General features: G+C 41.5%; 1 protein-coding gene across 1 annotated transcript in view; it reads left to right on the top strand.

Annotated features, from left to right (window-relative positions):
- The window catches only part of LOC308262738 (phosphatidylcholine:ceramide cholinephosphotransferase 1), a gene marked incomplete at its 3' end in the record, with an annotated part of 37,770 nt that extends 23,694 nt beyond the window's left edge, over positions 1 to 14,076 (top strand). The window contains exons 3-5 of the mRNA XM_080695375.1: positions 9,193 to 9,346; positions 12,529 to 12,695; positions 13,897 to 14,076. Of these exons, the coding sequence (XP_080551501.1) occupies positions 9,193 to 9,346; positions 12,529 to 12,695; positions 13,897 to 14,076 (501 nt within the window). The remainder of the gene's footprint in view (positions 1 to 9,192; positions 9,347 to 12,528; positions 12,696 to 13,896) is intronic.
- Between the last annotated feature and the right edge of the window lie 9,760 nt (positions 14,077 to 23,836).

Here is a 23,836-nt window from a genome sequence, read left to right as displayed (position 1 = left end):
TATATGATAGTATCGTATCATTGTTAAACTTTTTTTTTTTTTTGGTACTGGTGATTGAACCCAAGGGCACTCTACCTCTGAGCTATACCCTAGCCCTTCTTATTTTTCTGTTTTGAAACAGGGTTTCGCTAAGTTGCTGAGGCTAGCCTCGAATCTGTGATCCTCCTGTCACAGCTTTCTGAGTACTGGGTTTACAGGCATGCACCACCACCCTGCTTCATTGTTAAGTTTCTTGAGTATGACATCAGAAAACTTAGCTTATTTGGAAAAAAGTGGGGAGAGAAAGGAGAAGCAGTGCTGATAATGAGTCAACATGAAGTGCCTTCCGTGTTCATTACTGTCTCCAGATGTAGAAATTTCCAAAGTAAAAGCCAGGGCAACTTTTGCTGGCAAGTCTCTTCTCATCACAAAGCAGGCTGAAGGTTCTCATTTAAAGCAAATGTCATTTTGTTAAATAGAAATCTTGCCTGACTCAAATATTGAATTTCTTTAATGTGCTAAATAAGAATATGGGTAAGGGAAATTTATAGCTGATCTTCTTTAAGATTTATGAAGCCTTTGATACATCTCCTTATTAAAAGCCATAAAAGATTTAAATATTTTTAATAAGAAGCCAGTGAAGGATTGTTTTATTGCTCGTAATTACATAAAGACCCCCAATTATTATTATTATTATTATTATTATTATTATTATTATTAATTATTGTGGTACTGGGGTTCCTGGAAACCCTTCTACCTCCAGGCTACACTCCCAGACACCTATTTTTTATATTTTTATTTGGAAACAGGGTCTCTTAAGCCAGCACGGCTGACAGCAAACCTGCATGATCCTCCTGTCTCCTCTCCCAAGTGTGGGGATTGCAAGTGTGTGCCACAACTCCCAGCAAAGACCCCCCAATTTAAAAAAGCCTGCTTAATATAAGAATTGATGAGTACATTTGAGAATGGGAAAACATAGCCAAATTCTTCGTAGCCGAGTGGAGAGAAAAATCTTTTGAACGGTTGTCTATGTGACTTGTAAGAGGAGTAGAGTGTAATACCTCGCCCTCTCGTCAGTCCTGGTGGGTGGGCGTAGTATTTGTGGATGAAACCACATCTTTCCAGGAGTGGAGCAATTGCCAATATGGAGTGAGAATTCAGAAAAGTCTCTTGAGTGCCCAAGAGATGGTGGCAGAGGAGCACCCTGCAGGGCTGCAGAGCTGGGGAGAGTTATTCCCATTCATTTGTTAGCTGTTAGGCATTGAGTTCTCACTTAAAAAGAAAAACTGAAAGATTGATCTGAGTTGAGAATAATAGCGACGCTGTCTAAAATTATTTAACAGTCATTTTGTAAACAAAATTAGCTCACTTTGGTGGGTGGGAGTGAAGGTTGAGGAAGTGTTGGTCTTGCCATTTTGCAAATGAGAAATTTTAGGCCAGAATAATGGGTAAGATGGTTTGTCCCGGCCACCTCCGTGGTTCACCCACAGTGGAGTTTGAGGTTAGATGTTTGCTCATTCTTGCTCCTGTAAAAGTGAACCTGGGGCCAGTGTGGCACCGCGTATAGAAAAGGGAAGTTAAAATCAGATTGAGAGCACCTCGTTTAAGGAGGCAGAAGGTAATCAGGATTCAGTCCTACCAGAAAAACAAAGGTGAACCTAGACATTGTCCACACTTGGACGCTGTCGTCATTTCAGAAAATGTTTGAAGCCGGGCGTGGTGGCGCACGCTTGTAATCCCCGCGCTTGGGAGGCGGAGACAGGAGGACCGCGCAGGTTCAAAGCCAGCCGCGCGCGCTGGCTTAAGAGACCCTGTTTCCAAATAAAATGTAAAATAGGTCTGGGAGTGTAGCCCAGAAGTAGAAGGGTTCCATCCCCAGTACCACCAAAAAAAAAAAAAAAAAAAAGTAGCAGGCCCTTTCCACTTTCCTAAAAGCAAGACTGTTTGACTTAGAGGTAAGACTTCTGGGTTCTGATCCTGAGTCGCCGGGTGGTGTGCTGCCCAGTAGCTTCTCTGTTTACTTCCCCATCTGTAAGATGGACATCATAATATCTGCACCAACCACCTGACAGGTTTGGGGGGACTCAAGGGGAAAATTGATGGAAAACCTAAAGCTTGGAATTTGTTTTGGGTGTTCAAGAAGCAGCTTTGGGGGCATTTCATGGATAATAGTGAATTTTCTGTTTTGAAGGAAGACTGTCTTTCGGGATCAGTAAACAATTTCCCCTGGTAGGTAGGTTCCTAGTCAAATGAGTGATTGAATGAACGAGCACTCTGACGGATGCTTGGCACTTCATGAAAGTTGGTGCGTGGCATGATTACTTCTCTACGGCACTGAGACTCCTGAAGGAAAGGTCAGGTTATATGCACCCATTTCCTGGTTTTCCAAGTATGTGAGGGTCTGGCAGTGCACAAGTAGCCTTTTAGCGAGAAGAGTACATTCTCCATATGAATAGTTAGGTGATATTTCACTATTGTGCAATGCCATAGGGAGTGCTTACACAAACCTAGATGCTATAGCCTACTACACACCTAGCCCGGACTACAGACATGTACAGTATATGACTATACTGAATACTGCAGGCAGTCATAACACAATTATAAGTATTTGTGTGTGTAAACCTAAAAAGGTATGTTTAAAGTGCAGTACAAGTTAAAAGTGGTGTTCCTGTGCAGGACACTTACCATGAAAGGAGCTTGCAGGACAGGGAGTTGCTCTGGGTGACACAATAAGTGTGTGTGAGCATAGGTGTGCTGGTGCACACTTGTAATCCCAGTGCTCGGGAGGCTGAGACAGAAGGATCTCAGGTTCAAGGACAGCCTCAGCAAGTATCAGGACTCTCAGCAACCTAGCAAAAACCTAGTTTTGTTTCAAAACAAAAAAATAAACAAGAATAAAAAGGACTGAGGCTATAACTCAGAAATAGAATGTCCCTGGGTTCATTCTCTGGTATAGATAATTGGATTGGATGGATGGATGGATGGATGGATGGATGGATGGAAGGAAGGAAGGAAGATAGATAGAGGCAGCAGATTGGGAAAGAAAACCAAAATGCAAAGTATGAAGATCCAGCCCCAATTTTTGTTTTGCATTTGTTTCTCACGCGTGTCTCCTGCCTGGACTTAAAAGCAACACAGATACCAGAACTACACTCACTGCAGACAGAACTTGAAGGGAATCCTTCCCTCTCTGGCCTAAGGAGAGAAAAGGAAGCTTCCCTGTACCAGAGACTGGGGGAAAGAAAAAACCTCCCCATTTCCTTGTTACCCTGAGAATCTAGACTTTTTATGGTTATAATTTTTTTTAAATATAACTAGAATTTTATTGAACATTTTATTTTCTGTTCCCTTTTAATAGAGAAAAGTGTTTACACCATAAATGTCCTACACAATCACTGCAAACTTATTTATACTGATTCGTTAAGCGTTCATAGCCTGGCCCAGTGCTTCACAGACTTTTTTTTTTTTTTTTTTTTGTGGTACTGGGTATGGAACCTAGGGGATTTCTACCCCTGGGCTATACTCCCAGACCTATTTTCTGCTTTATTTATTTGGAAACAGGGTCTCACTAAGTTGCTGAGAGCCTCACTAATCTCACTAAGTTGCTGAGAGCCTCACTAAGAACTGAGGCTGGCTTCGAACCTCTGTGATCCTCCTGTCTCAGCATCCCAAGCGCTGGGATTACAAGCGTGTGCCACCACGCCCGGCTGCAAACTTTCATGTGCATATGAATCGCATCAGCTCCTGGGTCAGTGGGATTAGCTCAGAGCCCGAGGATGTACCCTGGACTGCCCATCTTGCCAGTATTGTCCCTGCACCCAACTCCAAATAGCAAGGGAGTCGCTATTTGACAATACCACCATTAGCTGCTTTTATAAGTAATGTTAAAGTGGAATGTTTTCCCAGAAAGCTTTCCTTCATATTTGGAATCTTTTCTTAGAGGTAGACTTCCAGAAACAATATAACTGGGTCAGAGGTTATAGCTACTTCAGTTACTGGTGGACTCTGGTGACTGTTTTATTTAAGAGAATTTTTGCCAATGATCATAATTGTATCCTTCCAAAGTGCAGATGAGAAAACTGAGGTCTAGAGCCAGGTGTGGTGGTGCACACACGTAATCCCAGTACTTGGGAAGCGGAGACAGGAGGATCATGATGTGAGGCCAGTCTCAGCAGCTTAGCGAGGCCCACAACAGTGTCGGGAGACCATGCATCCAAGTAAAAAATACAGTAGGGCTGGGGGTGTAGCTGGGAGTTAGAATGCCCCTGGGTTCAATCGGAAGGAAGGAAGGAAGGAAGGAAGGAAGGAAGGAAGGAGAGAGGGAGAGATAGGGAGGAAATTAGGATTAGGATGTTGTCCCTAGGCTCACACAGCCAATCAGTGGGAGAGGTATGGTTTAACCCCATATATGGTTCAGATCCACCCCTCCCTATTCTGCTGTGCGGACATCCCTGCTGTCAGCTCCTTCCCTTCCCTCCCCTCCCCTAAAAGCACCTCATCATTGGTACTTTTCCTTTTTTTTTAAGTGTTCTTAGCTTGGCATGGGGAAATGTGAGCTCCTGTTATGGTGATTTTTGTTTCTATTTGTTCAGAGTTTATGCCTCCATCTGGTCATATACTTTGTCCACTGGTAAATTTCATTTGCTGAGCTGGTTTTATTTTATTTGGTCTTTGTGTGCTGTGTACATGATAAAGATGTTAAATTGTTTCTGCTGCCATTGTCTTACAATTTGCCTTGCAGTTTGCTTCTTAAACACAATTAAATTTTTTTTACATACTGGTAAACATCCATCCTCTTTTCCTGCTCTCCGCTGAGCTTGAAGAGGCTTTTCCCTTGCAGAATTTTGGCAAACATGGGGAGATATTTTTAAAAGGCTAGGCGTTTTAAGGACACCTGCAGGAAATGCAACATTTATAATTTTGTCTGTTTGTTTTTGCTGTTTCCCTCAGTGTCCTGTTTGCTTTAGAATCCGTCTCCCTAACACACAGCAACCAGCCAAAGACTTCTTGCTCAAATAGAAGGCAAATTATGGAGAGATTCTGCCTTGGGAATGTGATTTACAGTTTCCAAAATACAGAGGGAATTGGGGAAGATAATTTGTAATCATCTAAATTGAGGAGGTACCCCAGGTACCTCGCCATGATTTTCTTCTGCATACTGTCCATAGTTGTGACAGAGCTACACCAAACTTTTCATTTGAAGCTTTAGAAAAACTTTGCCAGGGTCCAGCCCTAGCAGAGTCGAGGTTCGTGTGAAGGTGAGGGGAAACCGAGGTCGATAAGAGAAGAAGACCACACGAATTCAGATTCAGACTTCTCCGTTTTATTCAGGATTTGTTACAACTTTTATACTTCTTTTGTTGGCAGAAAAGCAAGTGAATAGTCATGCAAGCAGGATTGTCAAGGACAGTAAAAATTATTATTTTTTATAAAGTTTAGGGCAAGGGTGCTGGACATAGTATACTTTGTCTTATTTTACAAGGCTGTCTCAAACTTAATCGTATACAGTGGCTCTAACTAAGGTCAGTTTGAACTTAATATTTGGCCCAATATCTTCATCCTTGGGAAAGAATCTTTGCTGTCTGAGCCTCTCACAAGCTGCTGCCTATCAGTTTTTAGTTATAATGTTTATACATAAAATTCCAATTATACATATTAATCCAAATAATCCCAAGATAATTTTATGAAGAAAGGAATGCTAGACATACTTCATGAGAGGTCTACGCCGTTGCGGATCCCCTGATCGAGCTTTTTCAAGATCTGCATGAAAATGCTGTGGCAAAACTTCATCATGATTGTATAGGTATGCAGTTTAAAAAATAAAAACGAGTCTATCAGACTCCTCCTGAGAAACAATAGTCTCCTGGCACTGCACCCATTTCAGCCCCTTTTCTTCTTCCTTTCAACTCCTTCTCCCTCCCTTCCTCTCCCCTTTCCTCCCTTCCTTTCTTCCCTCTTTCCTGTACTGGGGATTGAACCGAGGACCATTCTACCTCTGAGCTACACAGAGTCTTGCTGAGTTGCTGAGAGCCTCACTAATTGCTGAGGTTGGTTTCAAACCTGCAATCCTCCTGCCTCAGCCTCCCAAGTACCGGGATTACAGGTGTGTGCCACTACGCCCAGCTACCACCGTATCTTAGACTCTTTTTACAGATTTTTTTTTTTCCGGGTCTAAGAATGAACTTCAGGGGCACTTGACCTCTGAGCTACACCCCCTGCCCTATTTTTTGTTGTTGTTCTTTAATTTGAAACTGGGTCTCACTCAGTTGTGAAGGGCCTCCCTTAGCTTAGGCTGCCTGGGACCCACAGCCTCTGAAATGCTGGAATTACATCCTTTCCTACAGATTTTTCTTATTTTTCTTTTTCTTTTTTTTTCTTTTTTTTTTTTGTGGTACTGGGGTTCCTGGAAACCTTTCTTCCTCCGGGCTACACTCCCAGACCTATTTTATATACTTTTTTATTTGGAAACAAGGTCTCTTAAGCCAGCGCGGCTGGCTTTGAACCTGAGCAATACACCTGTCTCCGCCTCCCAAGCGCGGGAATTACAAGTGTACACCACCACGCCCAGCCCTACAGATCTTTTATTTAATTATATTTATTTATTTATTTATTGCAGGTCTGGGGATGGAACCCAGGGACATTTGCCATCCGAGCTACACCCCCTGCCCTATTTTTTATTCTTTATTTTGAAACCGGGTCTCACTGAGTTGCGGAGGGCCTCACTAAGTAGCTGAGGCTGTCCGCGAACCGCGATCCTCCAGGTCTCAGCCTCCCGAATGCTGGGATTACAAACTGGGATTACAAGCGCGCGCCACCAGGCCCGGCCCTACAGATCTTTTAATGTGATTACTCACCTGTGTCTCAGTGATGTGGGAATATCGGCACTCTAAGTTTCGCATGCAGGCTTTCTCGATCACTGATTTCCAGGTGTCTCGGGTGAGGACTCCGTGTTCCTGTGCCTCCTTCCTTCCTCCATCCCTCCCCTCCCACTCCGCTCTTCCTGGATTCCTGTCCTGTGCTCTGCACCTCTTGGACCTTTGTTTGGCTTACTTTACGGAGCCTGCATTATTGCAGCTTGATAAATGCTATTTGGAGTCACTCCATGTGGTCTCCAATAGTTTTCTTTTTTGCACAATACTTTGCTTCCTGTAGAGTTAACAGTCGCCTTTGCTTCTTGTGTACTTACTCGCCCCCAGTGATGGCTCTAGTCTTAGTGCAGTGCAGGCACTATGCTGTTACTCCCTGCTCCTTAAGGACATCTCCCCAGCCCGTGGCTGGCCCCTCCCTCCGCATGTGTGGGCTGCTACACAGCACTCCCTCCCCTCGCTGGCAGCCAGGCCCGTTTCTTCCTTCCTCCGTGCTTGCTCACTACAGAACATAACTCCTGTGGTTTCTAGAAAAGAGTATATAAATGGAAAATATTTTAAAATCTTACATATATATATATCAGAATGGTTTTAACTTATCCTCTGATTTATGCATAGTTGTAATATGCCTAGGTATAGAATTCTAAGTTGGAAATCACCTTCCCTAAGAATTTGAAGGCATTTTTCCAAAAGCCTTGTTTTCTGCTGTTGCTTTAAAAATCTTTCTAATGAGCCTTCCTATAACGCTTGTTTGTAATCTCTAGAGGCCATAGTGTCTCTTCTTCGTCCCCAGTTTCTGAAGTTCCACGAGCCCGAGTCGTCCAGTGTAGGCCTCTTTTTTCTTCTGTTGTGCTGAACATTTGCATTGGGAGGTTCCATATCTTCTGTGAGGTCTCTGCAGCCTGCTGTCCTTTACCAGGAATCTTGATGACTTTTCGTAAAGGGAAATAATAATGAAACATGTGTTTTCTAAAGCTAGAGAGCTATCAACTACATTTTGAAATGGGATTGTGGGTGAGTTCATTGGACAACTAGAATTTCAAAAGGTAGTGACAAGCATAAAATGCAGATAAGCGTGTGTCTTATTGGACAGAGAGCAAATGTAAGTTGCAGCAAGTGTGTTGTTCAAACCGTTGACTACTCTGATGTCCAGCTCAGCCTTGCATCGTAAGCAGATAGAGGAATTTATCAACTTTTTCTACTCTTACTATAAGGGGAAAACACTGATTGACATGACTTCAAGAGATTGGAGTACATCCTATGGAGTCCCTTGCCTCCTGCATTTGACTGCCCCCACCCTTCAGCTACTTTGGCTAAGTTAGTAGAACAGTTGTCCACGAGGCTAAGGGTGGTAAATATACCTCTCTAAACTTTTCCTAGAGGTTTAAATTGTCTTTTTCAGCCGAGCGTGGTGGCACATACTTGTAATCCCAGTACTTGGGAGGCTGAGACAGGAGGATCGCAGATTCGGGGCCAGCCTCAGCCACTTAAGTGAGGCCCTCCGCAACTTAGTGAGACCTGTTTCAAAATAAAGAATAAAAAAAATCGGGCTGGGGGTGTAGCTCAGAGGTAGAATGCCCCTGGGTTCCATCCCCAGCACTGCAAAATAAATAATTATTTTTCTTTTTCCAAACAGAAATTTTGATAAATCAATAAGTCCATCGGTTTTCTTTTTCTGATACAGTTATTTTTGGTTTTGTTTTATTTTTATGATAACAGGAGTTTGAACTCAGGGGCATCCTACCTCCAAGCTGCACCCTCAGCCCTTTCGATATTTTGTTTTGAAACAGGATCTTGCTAGGTTGCTGAGGGCATCACTGCATTGCTGAGGCTGTCCTCAAACCTGCAGTCTCCTGTTTCAGACTCCCAAGAACTGGGATTACAGGTGTGCACCACCAAGCTCTGCTCTGATACAGTTTTTAAAAATTGGGGAATGGGCCGGGTGTGGTGGCGCACACGCTTGTAATCCCCACGCTTGGGAGGCGGAGACAGGAGGATCGCGCAGGTTCGAAGCCAGCCGCTCTGGCGTAAGAGACCCTGTTTCAAAAATATAAAATAGATCTGGGAGTGTAGCCCAGGGGTAGAAGGGCTTCCAGGAACCCCAGTACCACCAAAAAAAAAAAAAAAAAAATGGGGGAATGGACTATAAAAAGTGCTAACATGAAGGAAGGTTCCGAAGCAAGCCGGCACTCCCCCTGCAGGGTCTGTGTTGTTTCTAGGGGCTGCTTAGCGTGGTCCACAATGCTTGGGGATATTGCGTCTTAGTAAAGCCTAGTTCTGCATGTGAGTGGTGATCGTAGTATATGGTCAGGTGAGCTAGTAATCTTGTTTTCTGCTCTCCCGCCAGCTGTTTGGAGATTGGGAAGCCCAGCTGCGGAGGATAATGAAGCTCATTGCTGGAGGTGGCTTGTCTATCACTGGCTCTCACAACATGTGTGGGGACTATCTCTACAGCGGCCACACGGTCATGCTAACTCTCACCTACTTATTTATCAAAGAGTGTAAGTCGAAAACAGCCTTTCCTTATTTCCTCACCTGCCACTTCCCCTTTGGAAATTGGGTTTCATGGGCGGTCCGCTGAAGCAGGACAGGCTTGAGGAGGGCGCCGGCCCAGCTGGGCAGCAGGCCCGGGTGCGGCTAAGTAAGAAGTATGGAAGGGCATGGACTGTGCTTCTCGAGGGGGCATCTTGTCCTGGGGTGGAGGCAGTTTCTAGAAAAGCCTTTGGAGTGTATTATGAGCCAGTGATGCAGCTACCGTAAGGAGCCAGAAGGAAATCTGCTAAGGACACACAAATCCAGCCTCCAGCCTGGTGGGATAATAGAAGAGGGTTTGTTGACTCAGCGGCCATGTTTTCAAGCACTCGACCATGTGCCACATGCTGCAGGTACAGCAACGGGTCAGGTGATGTCTCTGCCCTCAGAAAGGCCTTGGACCTTTAGCCGGGCGTGGTGGCGCACCGAGGCGGAGACAGGAGGATCGCGCAGGTTCGAAGCCAGCCGTGCCTGCTGGCTTAGGAGACCCTGTTTCCAAATAAAAATGTAAAAATAGGTCTGGGAGTGTAGCCCGGAGGTAGAAGGGCTTCCAGGAACCCCAGTACCACCAAAAAAGAAAAGAAAAGAAAAAAGAAAAGAAAGAAAGGCAGACAGGCAGGCCTTGGACCCAGGGATAAGTCTAGAGCTAAATGGGAAATCTCCTTTAAGAAATTACTTAAACTGGGCGTGATGGTGTATCCTGTAATCCCAGTACTTGAGAGGCTGAGCCAGGAGGATTATAGGTTCAAGGACAGCCTCAGCAATGAAGTGACACTCTCAGCAACCTAGTGAGATATTGTCTCAAAACAAAAAAGGAGCCGGGGCTTAGCTTAGAAGTAGAATGCTCCTGGATTCAATCCCCAGTACCAGGAAAAGAAAGGAAAGAAAAGGTCAAAATATGTTACTGTAAGCTGGACATGGTGGTACACCTGCAATCCCAGTACTTGGGAAGCTAATACAGAAGGATCACAGGTTCAAGTCCAACCTTAGCAATTTAACAAGATTTTCAGCAACTTAATAAGACACTGTTTGAAAATGAAAATTTTAAAAATGGGTCTAGGGGTATAGCTCAGAGGTATAATACTCCTGGGTTATTATACCTGGGGTTCAATCCCCCAGTATCAAAATATATACATATGTGTGTATATATACACATACATATATATTTTAAATATATGTATTGCAACACACACACACACACACACACACACACACACACACACACACACATATACATACACACATTATTGTGAAACAAAGCTGGGAATAGTGGCACATACCTGTAATCCCAGCTACTGAGAAGGCAGAGGCAGGAGGATTGTAAGGTTGAGACCAGCCTGGGCAACACAGAACCTGTCTCAAAACCAAAAATTTTAAGAAGGGCTGGGGATACAGCTCAGTGGTAGAGTGCACCTGAGTTCAATACCCAGCACTGGGAGGGAGGGAAGGAGAAGCTAGTGGTACTCAATATTTTGCTCTTAAAAGCAGTTTAAGGAGCATTATTCAGGCAGTTTCCATGAAAAGCCATAAGTAAATTTAGCTGCCATGGTTTCCCAGACAAGAGCTGCACATGGCAGTCTGGAGGTGTACTGGGAGCATTGTGGCATTTACTGGTTTCCATGGTTGGAATTCTAAATGTGAGTGATATTGAGAAATGAGAATGGACAGGTACGTAGGAACCAGATCGTGGAGGGTTCCCTAGGCCAGAGTACAGAGCCTGGCCTTCGATCCCGTAGAGATGGATGTCCATCAAAGGGTTGGAACCAGTGGACCAGTGTCATCTTTCTTGTTCTCTGAGAGGAAGAAACTCCTCTTGTAGCAGCTGGCGGGACGGACTAGAGAGGGATGAGGCTGGAGTTCAGAGGAAAAATTAGGTGGTCAGCTGTTGCTATAATCAAGGAAAGAGTGGTGATCGTCTGAACTACCATGTGGCCATCATGAATAGAGAGAAATGGAGGGTACTGAGAGAGAAAGGGGCCAAAGGAGTTATGAAAATTAAATGAAAGTAGATAGCATACCTGAACACTAATGGAATTTCACAGAGAACTAATGTTCTCTCCTGTTGTATTGTTAAGGTAATAGGTACCTTACTGAAATATATTCCTGCCATAATCATGCCTTGAAAACTGCAAACCTCCATCATTTCTTCTATTTCTGGTCCCCCTTATCCTATTCACCTTTTTAATTTTCCTGTAGCCTTTAATACCTTCGAGTATAGTATACATGTTATTTATTATAATTGGCCTCCGGTCTCTCTTCCCTCCAGAACGTGTCTCCCACAGGGCAGGCCCTTTGCCTCTCTGTTCATTGACCCCGATCCCTAGGGCAGTACCCATGCCTGGCATACCACAGATGCCCAGTGAATACTGGCTGGATGAATGCTAATGCTTGGCCTTCTTCAGAATCCAGTAAAAACTTCCACCTTCTCCCCTGGTGTGGGGAAGGCAGATCCATTCAAAAACATGTTGCCTAAAATTCCGTATCCTCTGAATTCCTACACACTGAGATGCAGACCGAGAGGCAGACCATGGTCATAGACATTTTGATGTTTCCTTCTGTAGACTCCCAGGATCTGGCTAGAGATGAGTATTTTTCTGACACAGTTCTACCTCTGGGAAAGAATTTGAACTAAAGTTCCCAAGCATCTGATTCTTTTATTTGTATTGAGAAATGGAAATCTCAATGACTTTCAGATTATAGTTACAGAACATGGAAAACAGATAAGACAGTTGTCTCAGTTCTAATCCCCTACTCCCTGTGCAAGGATTTGTGTGTCAATACGTACTAATTTTTTATAGAGAATTAACCTTAAATTAGCTATAGGTAAGCTTATTTGAATGCCAATGGATAGCGTAGAGGAGTATGATATCCTTTCTTTAATTAGACCTATATTTTAAACAGAATTTACGATTATATGAATCAAGTAATAACCAAATATGAATCACTAGTAAAATCATTATATAAAGAGCTGTTTCATTCTAACCTTGTTTATAGCTAAACGAAAGCCTTTAGGTTTCTAGCCCAAGAGGTCTGTTTAAAGAAGGAAGACCTCAGGTAATTAGACCCAGAAGTGCTGTAGTAAAGACATGGTTGGGTGTGCTTGGTGTTATCGGAATAATGTTATTTGATTGTGGATTTCTCCTCTTGGCAGATTCCCCTCGACGACTCTGGTGGTACCACTGGATTTGCTGGCTTCTCAGCGTCGTTGGAATCTTCTGTATTCTCCTAGCGCATGACCACTACACTGTGGACGTGGTGGTGGCGTACTACATCACCACGAGACTCTTCTGGTGGTACCACACCATGGCCAATCAGCAAGTGAGTATCTCCCCTATTTGATTTTAGCTCCTATGGCTCCTAGCTTGGGCAGGTATTAGGGGAGGGGAGTAGAAAAAATCCATGCATGTCTTAAGTCCCCCCCCCCCTTTTTTTTGGCTGGATTAGATGGAGTCTTGCTGTGTTGCCCAAGCTGGCCTTAAACTCCTTGGGCTCAAGCCCCAGCCTATCAAGTGACTGGGACTACAGGCTTACACCATCATGCTTGGCAAAAGTTTCTCTTTCTTTTTCTTTTTTCTTTTTGTGGGTTGGGATGGAACCCAGGGGCATTCGACCTCTGAGCCACACCTCCTGACCTATTTTTTGTTCTTTATTTTTGAAACATGGTCTCACTAAGTTATCTTTCTTAAGAGGGAGTCAGGTGGCTGGGCATGGTGGCGCACGCTTGTAATCCCAGCATTCGGGAGGCTGAGACCAGAGGATCGTGGTCTACGGACAGCCTCAGCTACTTAGTGAGGCCCTCCGCAACTTAGTGAGACCCTGTTTCAAAATAAAGAATTAAAAAATAGGACAAGGGGTGTAGCTTGGAGGTTAAATGCCCCTGGGTTCCATCCCCAGACCCACAAAAACAAATAATAAATAAATAAGACTAAAAAATAGGACCTAGGGTATAGGTGTAGCTCAGAGGTAGAATGCCCCTAGGTTCCATCCACAGTACTGCAAAAAAAAAAAAGAGGGAGTCAGCCAAGATTGTGTTGTTTTTGTTGCCTTGATCCTCTTCAGAATCAAGATGAAAATGTATACTAATGTAATGATATAGGAGATCGCTCCCTTCTAAAACAAGTATCACACTCTCTTTGTCTTCTATGAAAATTTTTTTCTAATTTCATATCCACCCTCTTTGTTACTCTAGACCCGTCACCAGTTTAATATTTAACATGTTGTGATGCCTTTCCATTTTTAGCATAGGACAGGGAATGGAAACTGAGTTCTTTATTGAGAGCTTGGAGGCAAGCAAGCCCCCCGTTTCCCTCGCCCCGCTGGATTTGGGGTTCTTGGTTTTCTGCTGGGGTGGGGCCCAGCTTGCAGCTGTGTGAGGATCAGAGGAGAGTGAGCTCAGGGCGAAGCCAGTGTATGTGGGCGGCCACAGGGCAGGCCCCAGGGCCCTTGCGAATTTTAACATGGGATGTATTTGAACTTAAAGGGACGGGTTATGAAAAACTGTGTTTCTTTGTTATCACAGGTGCTAAAGGAAGCCTCCCAGATGAACCTCCTGGCCAGGGTGTGGTGGTACAGGCCGTTTCAGTACTTTGAAAAGAATGTCCAAGGAATTGTACCTCGATCTTACCATTGGCCCTTCCCCTGGCCAGTAGTCCACCTTGGCAGGCAAGTTAAATACAGCCGGTTGGTGAACGACACATAACAGCTGGAAGGGGGCAAAGGAACTGTCCGAAGTGCTAAGAACTCCACGAGAGAAGATGCCATAAAACACCTCCCTAGTCCTATTATCTTTCAACAGTTACCTTGACTTAACCTATTGAGTTACCTGGTCAGCACTGTGATCTTTTTTTCTCTCCAAAGGACCTGCGTGGGACAACAATAAAGAAAATTTAACCTATCATGCACTGTATACATTTCCTGTTCATAAGTTTGGGATTTACATAACCCACAACCACCATGTTCCTTTATATATGATGCAACAGCATAAATGTAAGCTTTTATATCATAAGTTCTGGTCTTTCCAGTCACATCTGGAAATAAAGTGTATTATTTTCTTGGGAAAACATACTTTTCATATCTCTTGCCCCAAAGATTGGGCTGTAAGCCATTTTCTAGCAAATGTCTCTATGAAGGTTTCTAAGTACCTGAATGGGGTTCGATTCTGAAATCTTTCTACCTGTTGCACCGTTATTCAAATAAAAATGACACAGAGAGGTTTGGTAACTTTAGGTTTTGTAAAATCAGCAGAGGTGATGTGTCAAAAAGTGCAAAAAAAAAAAAAAAGAATCTGTTATAAAGTGATTTTCTAAGTATTTCCTAACTTTATTTTTCAAAATGATGTTATGAAAACCAAATTTAAAGATTTTTACATGTCAGAAAGAAGAAAGTTAAAAGTTAAAACTGCTTCTTGGGAGAGAAATTTGTCTATGTTTCTAGTGCCTTTCTTGTCTTGATTGTATGGTCAGTAGGCAATCTTAAATGTTTTTATTTAAAATAAAATATTCCATGAAAATATAAATGTATGTATACACTAATAAATTTTGCATTTATAGCTGAATTAAATCAGAAGACTGCTTACGGTTTTAAAATTGCTTTGAATTAAAGAATGGGGGTGTTAATTAGAGAGTCAGAACCTGTTCACATATTGTGAGCAGGTGGCAATGACATGTACCCTTAAATTATTTTATTGTCTATTTGGTAGTTCCATTTTAACTACACAATGAAAACAGCCATGAATATCTTTTTTTAAAGAGAGTTTTGAAAATAATCACTTACCTAAAACTTGAAAGCTATAAATTAGTTATCCATACTCTCATGACAATTTTGTTGGTAAACAACAAAAAAAAGAGATCTATTTCTTTAAAATATATTTGTGCAGAAACTGCATGGAACTCTTAAGTTTTACTCCTAACATACATATGTTTGGGGAAGTATTCTATTCTATACTTGCCAATGTGGAGAACAAAATAGTTTTTTAAGAATGAAGAAGTATATATATATATATATATATATGTATATGTATATATACATATACATACATGTATATGTATATATACATATATATATATATCCATTCTGTATTTTACGTGCAGCAAGCAGAATTATCTTCTGTAGGGTTTTTTTGTGTATTCACAAGGTGATATTTGTATTGTAAAACAATAATGGTGAAGGAAATAAAAAGGCTTTTAAAATTTTGTTTGTTTTAAATCTTTGTAAAGTTATTATTCCAGAGAGTATACTGATATCTTACAGCTTATCTAGATCATAAATTAATCAAAATGCACTTTTTAATAAAAACCGATACTTAAAATAATTGGCTATTCTTGCTAGTGTGTCCACGTTCTTTATAGAAGTCATGAATGAAATCACTAAAACAAGACTTAAACAAGTCACGTACACAGACTGAAAATGGAGTTTGAGGATTTCGTCACTGAGTTTGACATGGGTCCTTTGGTAATCATCTGTTTATTTTTCCTCGTGTGTCTTTTTCTTGTTAAATAAATTTTTATTGGTGCATTGTAGTCATACATCTTACTGGAATAAATACTTGTGAAGATATACACGCACATATCACCCAGTGAGCCCCTACCCAATCCCCAGCCCTTCCCTCCCCCTCCCTCCTTCCAATGCTTGGTTTCCTGATTAACTGATATGTTTGTGTGTTTTTTTCTTCCAAATATGGTCAAGTTATTTTTAATAAGGTTTCCAAGAACATTTGGTGAAGGAAGTAATAATCTATTCACTAAATATTGTTGAAAAATAATAACTACATGAAAAAAGTTGGGCCCTTACCTAACACCATATTCAAATATTAACTCAAAATAGATAAAAGACCTAAATGTAAATCTTAAGACTATAAACTTTTAGAAGAAAGCCAGGGTAATAAAACTCACAACATTGAAATTGGCAGTGATTTCTTGGATATGATTCCAAAGGCATAGGCAACAAAAAAACAAACTTCAAAAAAATAGAAAAATATTGTACATCCAAAGACAGTGTAAACAGAATTAAAAGTTACTGATAGACCAGGTTAAAATATTTCCAAATGCTATATCTGAAGGTATATTAATATTCCAGAGAGAAATCCTAAAAATTAGCAACAATAAAAGCAAACAATACAATTTAGAAATAGGTAAAAGGCTAAAATAGATAATGAATCTCCAAAGATTTTTATATGACCAATAAACACATGAATATCACTCATCATTATCATAATACAACTAATCATTAAGGAAATACAAATTAAAAACTATAGTGAAATACTACTTCACATTCGTTAGGATGGCTACTTAACATGAATTACCTTGCTCCAGCCCTTTACCTTGAGTTTGTTCCTATCTTTACTTGTAAAGTGTGTTTCTTCTAGCAGCAGATGGACGGATTCTAGTTTTTAATCCATTTTGCCACTTTATGTCTTTTTATTGGGGAATTGAGGCCATTTACATTCAGTTTGATTATTGAGAGAGATAACTTTTAATTCCTAACATGTTAAGATTTTATTTCTGTTTGAGATACTGTGTATTCTTTGCTTAGTTGTCTGCTGGATGGGAAATCTTGTTTCTCTGGTTCTGGTGTGTGTTACCTATTTCTTCTTTGTAGTTAATCTCTTTGAGTATTTTCTCTAGCGCTGGTTTTGAAGACATAAATTCCTTCAGTTTGATTGTCATGGAAGCTTCTTATTTCCCCATCTGATTTGATAGTTTTGCTGGTTAGGAAATTTTTGGCTGGAAGTTGTTTTCTTTCAGAGTTTGGAATATGTTACTCCAAGCCCTTCTGGCTCTCATGACTTGGTTTGGGAAGTCTGGAGTGATTCTAATTGGTTTGCCTCTGAATGTCACTTGGCCCTTTGTTTTTGTTGCCTTTAAGATTCTCTGCTTGGCTTCCACATTGGTCATTTTGACAATTATGTGGCGTGGGGAACCTTTTCTCTGATCCTGTCTAAAGGAAGTTTTATATGTTTCCTGGACCTGTGTATCGACCTCTTGCTCTGTTTGGAAAATTTTCTGCTATTATTTCTTTGAAGATATTATTGATCCCTTTGGTTTTACCTTCTTTTCCCTCCTCTATTCCAATTATTCTTAGGTTAGCTCTCTTAAAATGGGCCAATATTTCTTCAATGTCAGATTCCTGCTGTCTGATTTATTTTCTAAGTTACAAATTATGCGTTCGTTTTTGTAGTGATCATCTTCTAGGAGCGAGATTCTATTCTCCATGTGGTCTAATCGATTGTTTATACTTTGAATTGATGCCTTTACTTCAATGATTGCATCCTTTATTTCTTTTAGACTCAATTCTTTTCAAAAATCCTGTATTATTTCTACAGTTATATTCCTGATTTAATCTTCTAGAGATCTCTGAATTTCTGTGTTATAGGGTTCTGATATTATGGTGTTGTGGGCATTCATTGTTTTATTGTTGTTTCTAATAATTTCAGAAGTTTGTGCCTTCTCTGGGTTCTTCCCCGGGTCACCATGACTTCAGTTAGGGTGCTCTGGATCTTGAGTTTGTTGTAATCTCAGCCACCACTACTCCTTTACTGGGTTGTATTGTAAAGTCTCAGACCCAGGGAGTTAATCGAGGCTGCGCGAGACCGTGGGGCTGCCAAGCTGGGCGTTTTCCCATGGGGAGCTGTGACTAGAGTGTGATATCTCTGCCACTCCTTCACTGGGTTGGACTGCAAAATCTCAGACCCAGGGAGATTATCAAAGCTGCGCAAGTCCCTGGGTGTGCAGTACAGGGATTTCTCCTTTAGGGGCTGCAATTTCACTTATGGTTATTGTGCGCGCTGATCTGGAGCTGTCCTGGGCGTGGTGAACTCGCTGCCTCTGCTGGCAATATGGTGCCACTGCCACATCCTCGGCCGGGAAGCTGGCATATTTCTTTTCTGGTTTTGAGCTCCATTCTGAGTCCCTGGAAGGCGTGATGAGCTTGGCCACTGAGAGTTTTAGATGTTCTTTGCGCTGAAAGAACTGCTGAATTACACCCGAATGATCCGCAGGTGCTCCTTGTTTACCTTTCCTTTCTGGAGCCTGGTGCTGTGAGGCATGATGGCACTGGTGCGGCTCCGCAATGCGGGCTGGTTTCTTTTCTGATCTCTGGTTGTTCTCCTAGTCTTTTTATCTGTCCCTTGTGTTTACATTTTTTATTTCTCTGCCTATAGTGTTTTCTGGCTATGAAAAGCACTGATTTTGTGGCAATAGAGATCGAGTGTTAGCAGGACTTGTAAACACTGCTTTTCTCGGTCGCCATCTTCCCGGAAGTTTTGCAAAATCCTCGTGTGTCTTTAAAAGGTATTCTTCAGTAACCTCCACAGATTGTATTATTTCCATTATATAAAAAGAATTGCAGAAAAGTGAAAATTGAAACTATTGTTTGCAGACAATTTTCGGTTCTCTGATTAAGTCAATTACTCTTCTCCTGTAACTAGAACTGATGTAGCTTTTCCAGTTTAAATGGAAAGCAAAAGTAAAACCCAAGTGAGAAGCACATTGAAAGTGTGTTAGAAATCAGTGATGATAGAAAAGAACCCTTTAAAAAGATGATTATTAACTGGGAGCAATGGTGCATGCCTGTAATCCCAATACTTGGGAGGCTGAGACAGGAGGATCGCAAGTTCAAGGTAGCCTCAGCAATGTAGTGAGTTCCTGTTTCCCAATAAAAAATAAAATAGGGTTGGAGGTATAGCTCTGAGGTTCAGTTTCCATTACCACCACACACATACACACACAAAAATTAAATATAATTATTTCCAACATGAAGAAAGGAAAGTATTAACACTGGAAGCCTGACTTCATTGAAGATGTGTTCAGGGAGGCTTGAGATATGAAACCATTAAAGCTATCATGCGCGAGGCTTTGAGTTTGTGTGTCCGACGGAATGTGGTGTTCTCTTAAGGCAAACATCAAAATTAGGATAGGCCTGTGTTTAACTGTTGGAGTAAGTCAAATCATTGACACATGCTAAAAAATAGCCCCCCAGGAAGTTGAAATAATTACATGAAAAATTCGTAATTGAGTTGCGCATCACATGTGTACCAAGAAATTCGCTCACTGATTTTTGTTCATGTTCTCAAGTTGGTAAATCATGTGGCTCTTAGGACAAGAAGGACAAAGAGAGACCTTTTTGTATCCTGGAGAGTTGTAATACCCTTGATAACTGCCCAAATAGGCACATGTACCTTTTTGTTGTTCGGGAAGCTAAAGCCCTAGACAGTAGCTTTCATTTACTTTACTAATTTTACAAATCAGGCACTTTACATGTATTGGCTTGGTATCCCTGTACAACCAAAACGACTCAGATGTACTCAATAACTTGCCCAGGGGTGTGCAGCTGGTAAAGTGAAAACCTGGAGCCCAGGTTTCCACCTTCTCCCTAATACTGAGCCTTTGTACGTTCTGCAGTCGGAGCCTGCGGTGAGGGGAATCTCTGCCCGTGGTGTAAAACAAAGTAGGATGACATAACAACTATGAGCGGAATAGCAGAAAGTTCACACTGTAAGTTGTGAAAATTTTGTCAGTTTCCTAATCATTCAATGTTTTATTTGTGTCCCAAGCACATGCCAATGTTGATCAGTTTGGTAAACCATTCATAAACTTGATAAGTACCATATAAAATGAGATGACATGCCAGCCTCAATTTGACCACAGTTATATAAAAAGTTGACCAGGTGTTGTCTTTGGGGTTTCTCCTTGCTGTGCTGAGGATTGAGCTCAGGACATCACAGGTGCTTGGCCAGCATTCAACTACTAATAACTACATCCCCAGCTCTGTCAACCAGGCTATGAATTAACTAGGCAACATAATATGCTTAATTACTTAATTATAAAAGATTGATATCTTTTTTCTCTCTGATTAGAAACCTTACTTTGGAACAAGTAGAAACTGTTGACTTTTCTGTTTATCAGCACCCATCTCCTAGTTCAATACACACGTTAGAAGGAATTTAGGTGCCTCCTGTCATCAGAGGGACCTTTCAAATATAAAGTAATAATGCCACATTTATAACTCTGTTACATTTTTTCTACCCTTTAGTTTTGAGCATTTTGATCATTTTGTTTCTTTATATGCCAAATATAATTCTTGCATTTATTTATTGGTACTGGAAATTGAACCCAGCGGCATTCTACCTCCAAGCTACACCCCTAGCCTTTCTTTTTTATTTTGAAACACAATTTTGCCAAGTTGCTGAAGATCTCACTAAGTTGCCTAGACTGGCCTCAAACCTGTGATCTTCCTGTCTCAACCTCCAAAGGACTGGGATTACAGGCATGCACCACCTCACCCAGCTCTTTTTTTAAAAAATATGTTTAATGCAGGTGTGCACATCTATAGTCCTAGCTACTGAGGAAGCTGAGCTGAGGAAGGAAGATCAGGAGTTCAAAACCAGCTTGGGCAACATAGTAATACCCCATCTCAAGAAACAAATGAACACAATTTGTTTGATGGTTGTCCTGGAGTTTACAGTAGACATTTTTATCTAACCAAAGCCTGGCTACCAGTGTAGTATAGGTGCTTTATAACAACACAGTCCCAGTGATAACAATCCTGCTTTCATTTCATTTAACCATATTCCCTAACCACCTACCATACTGTGACAGTTAGTACTTTAAAAGAGCATCTGTCTCTTAGGTCAATTAAGAATAAGAGATATAAATGATTTTATCTTCATCTAGTTTCTTATACTTCTCTCTATGTAACTTCAAGCTTTTCATCCCACCTAAAGAAATTATAATTCCTCCCAGAGCAGTTTTTCTGGTGATTATTTTATTCAGTTTTTGAGAAAATATTAATTTCCTCTTCACTTTTGAAGGATAACTTCTGGATATAGAATTTTAGGTTGCAGGGGTGTTTTGATTTTGTTTTATTTCTTTCAGTGTTTTAAATGTTTCAATCCATTTCTTGTCTTCCTGGTATTTCATCCCTATTCCTCTGTAAGTAATGAGTTTATTTTCTCTGGCTTCTAATTCTTTTTATTGTGGTTGTGTGTGTATGTGTGTGTGTGTGTGTGTGTGTGTGTGTGTGTGTGTGTGTGTGTTAGATGACCCAAGATAGGTTTTATAGTCATTTGAGTGACCCAAAGCATTTTTCAGTCTGATTTATAAAATAACAATTGTTCTTACTCCTTTAAATACCTCAATCTGCTCTGTTCAAGTTGCCAGCCAGCTTTGTGCTATTTAGGAATGAAATGGATCAGCAGCCCATAGCAGACTGTTCATGTACTGCGTACATGCCTGTCCATGGGAACCCAAAAGCCTTGGGAGATTGGTCAAGGGGAAAATAACAGGTTCAAAAGAAAAGCCTTCTGTCTGGGAAGTGAGTTAAGCATGTCTTCTGTTTAATTTGCATGAATAAAGATTTGATAGTTGAAAAGATTAATGAACAAGTGGAATGAGAATAATTGATGAATAATGAGATTAATTCCCAAGAGGGAAATTATTTCCCCAGGAGACAGAGCAAGTGTAGTGTATCCATAAGGAAGTGGGCTAGGAACTCAGATGTGGGTCCAAATCCTAACTCTCCAGCTTACAGGCACAGTGCCCCTTGGAAAATGGCTCTCTTCTCTGAGCCTTACTGTACCTAACTTCAAAAATAAGGATAACTACCTAACTTGTAGTGTAAAGTAGGGCAGGCCTGGCCTCTAAGTACAGGTTAAGTGCTTAGTAAATAAACACTTATTTTTCTCAGTTTCTATATTCTTTTATTGGTGCATCACAATCTCACATCATTATGGAGTTCGGAATGACAGAGCGTACATGCACACAGCGTGGTGAGCTTCCCCCAGCCCCATCCCCATCCCTCCTCTTCCCCATACACGGCATTGAGACTGGCATTGGCGATGAGCACACATCATCAACGGAAGTGTTTTCTTGATCAATTCCCCCGTCCAGCCTCCTTCCTTGGCTCCCCTGGGGTTTCTCCTCTGTTATGTAAAGTCCATCTTGTATCCCAATTACTCCCGAGCTTCCACATATGAGTGAAAACATAGGTCCCTTCACTGGCTATTCTCACCAATGTTCTCCAGGGCCATTCATTTTCCAACAAATGACATAGTTTTGTTCTTTATTTCTAAGTAGAATTCCACTGTGTGTATACACCCCATACGTTGTAATCCATTCATATGAGCACTGTTATTATAGAAAGGGAAATGGGAGAGAGAGAAGGAATGAAGGAGGTGGAGGAGGAGGATAAGAGAAGGAAGGAGAAAGAAAAGAAAGAAAGAAAGAAAGAAAGAAAGAAAGAAAGAGAAGGAAAGGAAGGAAGGAAGGAAGGAAGGAAGGAAGGAAGGAAGGAAGAAGGAAGGAAGGAAAGAAAGAAAGGGAAGGAAAGAAAGGAAGGAAGGAAGGAAGGAAGGAAGGAAGGAAAGAAAGGGGAGGAAAGAAAGGAAGGAAGGAAGGAAGGAAGGAAGGAAAGAAGGGGAAGGAAAAAAAGAAAGGAAGGAAGAAAAGGAAGGAAAGAAAGAAGAAAACAAAGGAAGAAAGAAAGAAAGAAGGAAGGAAGGAAGGAAAGAAAGAAGGAAACAAAGGAAGAAAGAAAGAAAGAAGGAAGGAAGGAAAGAAAGAAGGAAATAAAGGAAGGAAGAAGGAAGGAAGGAAAGAAAGAAAAGGAAGGAAAGAGAAAGAAAGAAAAAGAAAGGAAGGAAGGAAGGAAGGAAGGAAGGAAGGAAGGAAGGAAGAGAAAGAAGAGAAAGAAAGCAGGCAGGCTCTGGAATGAAGAAGTCCCAACCACTAGAACGACTGGCCCTGGACGGGGGGAAAAAAAAAAAACTGGATTCAGTACGAAACCAGGGCAAAATCAGTCTTTATTTGAACTTCTGAGGATGCATTATCAGTAGTCTGAACATACTGACCACTTATTATCTTTGAGAGAATCATTGCTCTAATATTCTGAAAATCTGACATGCATGGGCAGTGGTTGTCAGGGTGCTGGGGACTCTGAAACGGCACAACACCGCGCCTTGGGTATGAGCCGTGGAAGAGTGTGTGGCCACCCTCACTTGCTGCTTCTTGAGTCGGCTCCAGCTCTGCAATATGTGGCCGAGCGAGTATTGCGTGAGTTGCTTTTGCTAATAGTGTTTATCAGTATGAGAAGGCAGGAGCTGGCGAGGTTTCAGACAAAGCAGAGTCTCAGATGCATTTACTTTTTAATAAAGAACCTTGACCATAGAAAAGTGTGTTTCTGGTTTCCCTTTAGGGGTGAATAGCACTGTCCTCTGGTATTTTAGAAAATTTTAAGAAAAAAAAAAGAAAAGAAAAATCGCTTGAAATGAATATATTCTGGCTGTGAAACTATTTGAGAGTATCTCTGAAATTTTTGGCTTTGAGTTTTAACAGGCCACTACCCATCATTGCCAAGTTCCTGGGAAGTGTGACTGTTGCATGCCTTTATTGGCCAAGGAAAATTTCTGACCTCTGGCTGGTGTTTGGCTATAAAGGGGATCACTGAAGGGGGGTAAGAAATGAGGG

This window comes from Muscardinus avellanarius (genome assembly GCF_963383645.1).
Source record: "Muscardinus avellanarius genome assembly, chromosome: 4".
Classification (NCBI taxonomy): domain Eukaryota; kingdom Metazoa; phylum Chordata; class Mammalia; order Rodentia; family Gliridae; genus Muscardinus; species Muscardinus avellanarius.
The sequence above is the reverse complement of the archived record's forward strand: the minus strand, read 5'-3'. Positions and strand labels throughout refer to the sequence as shown.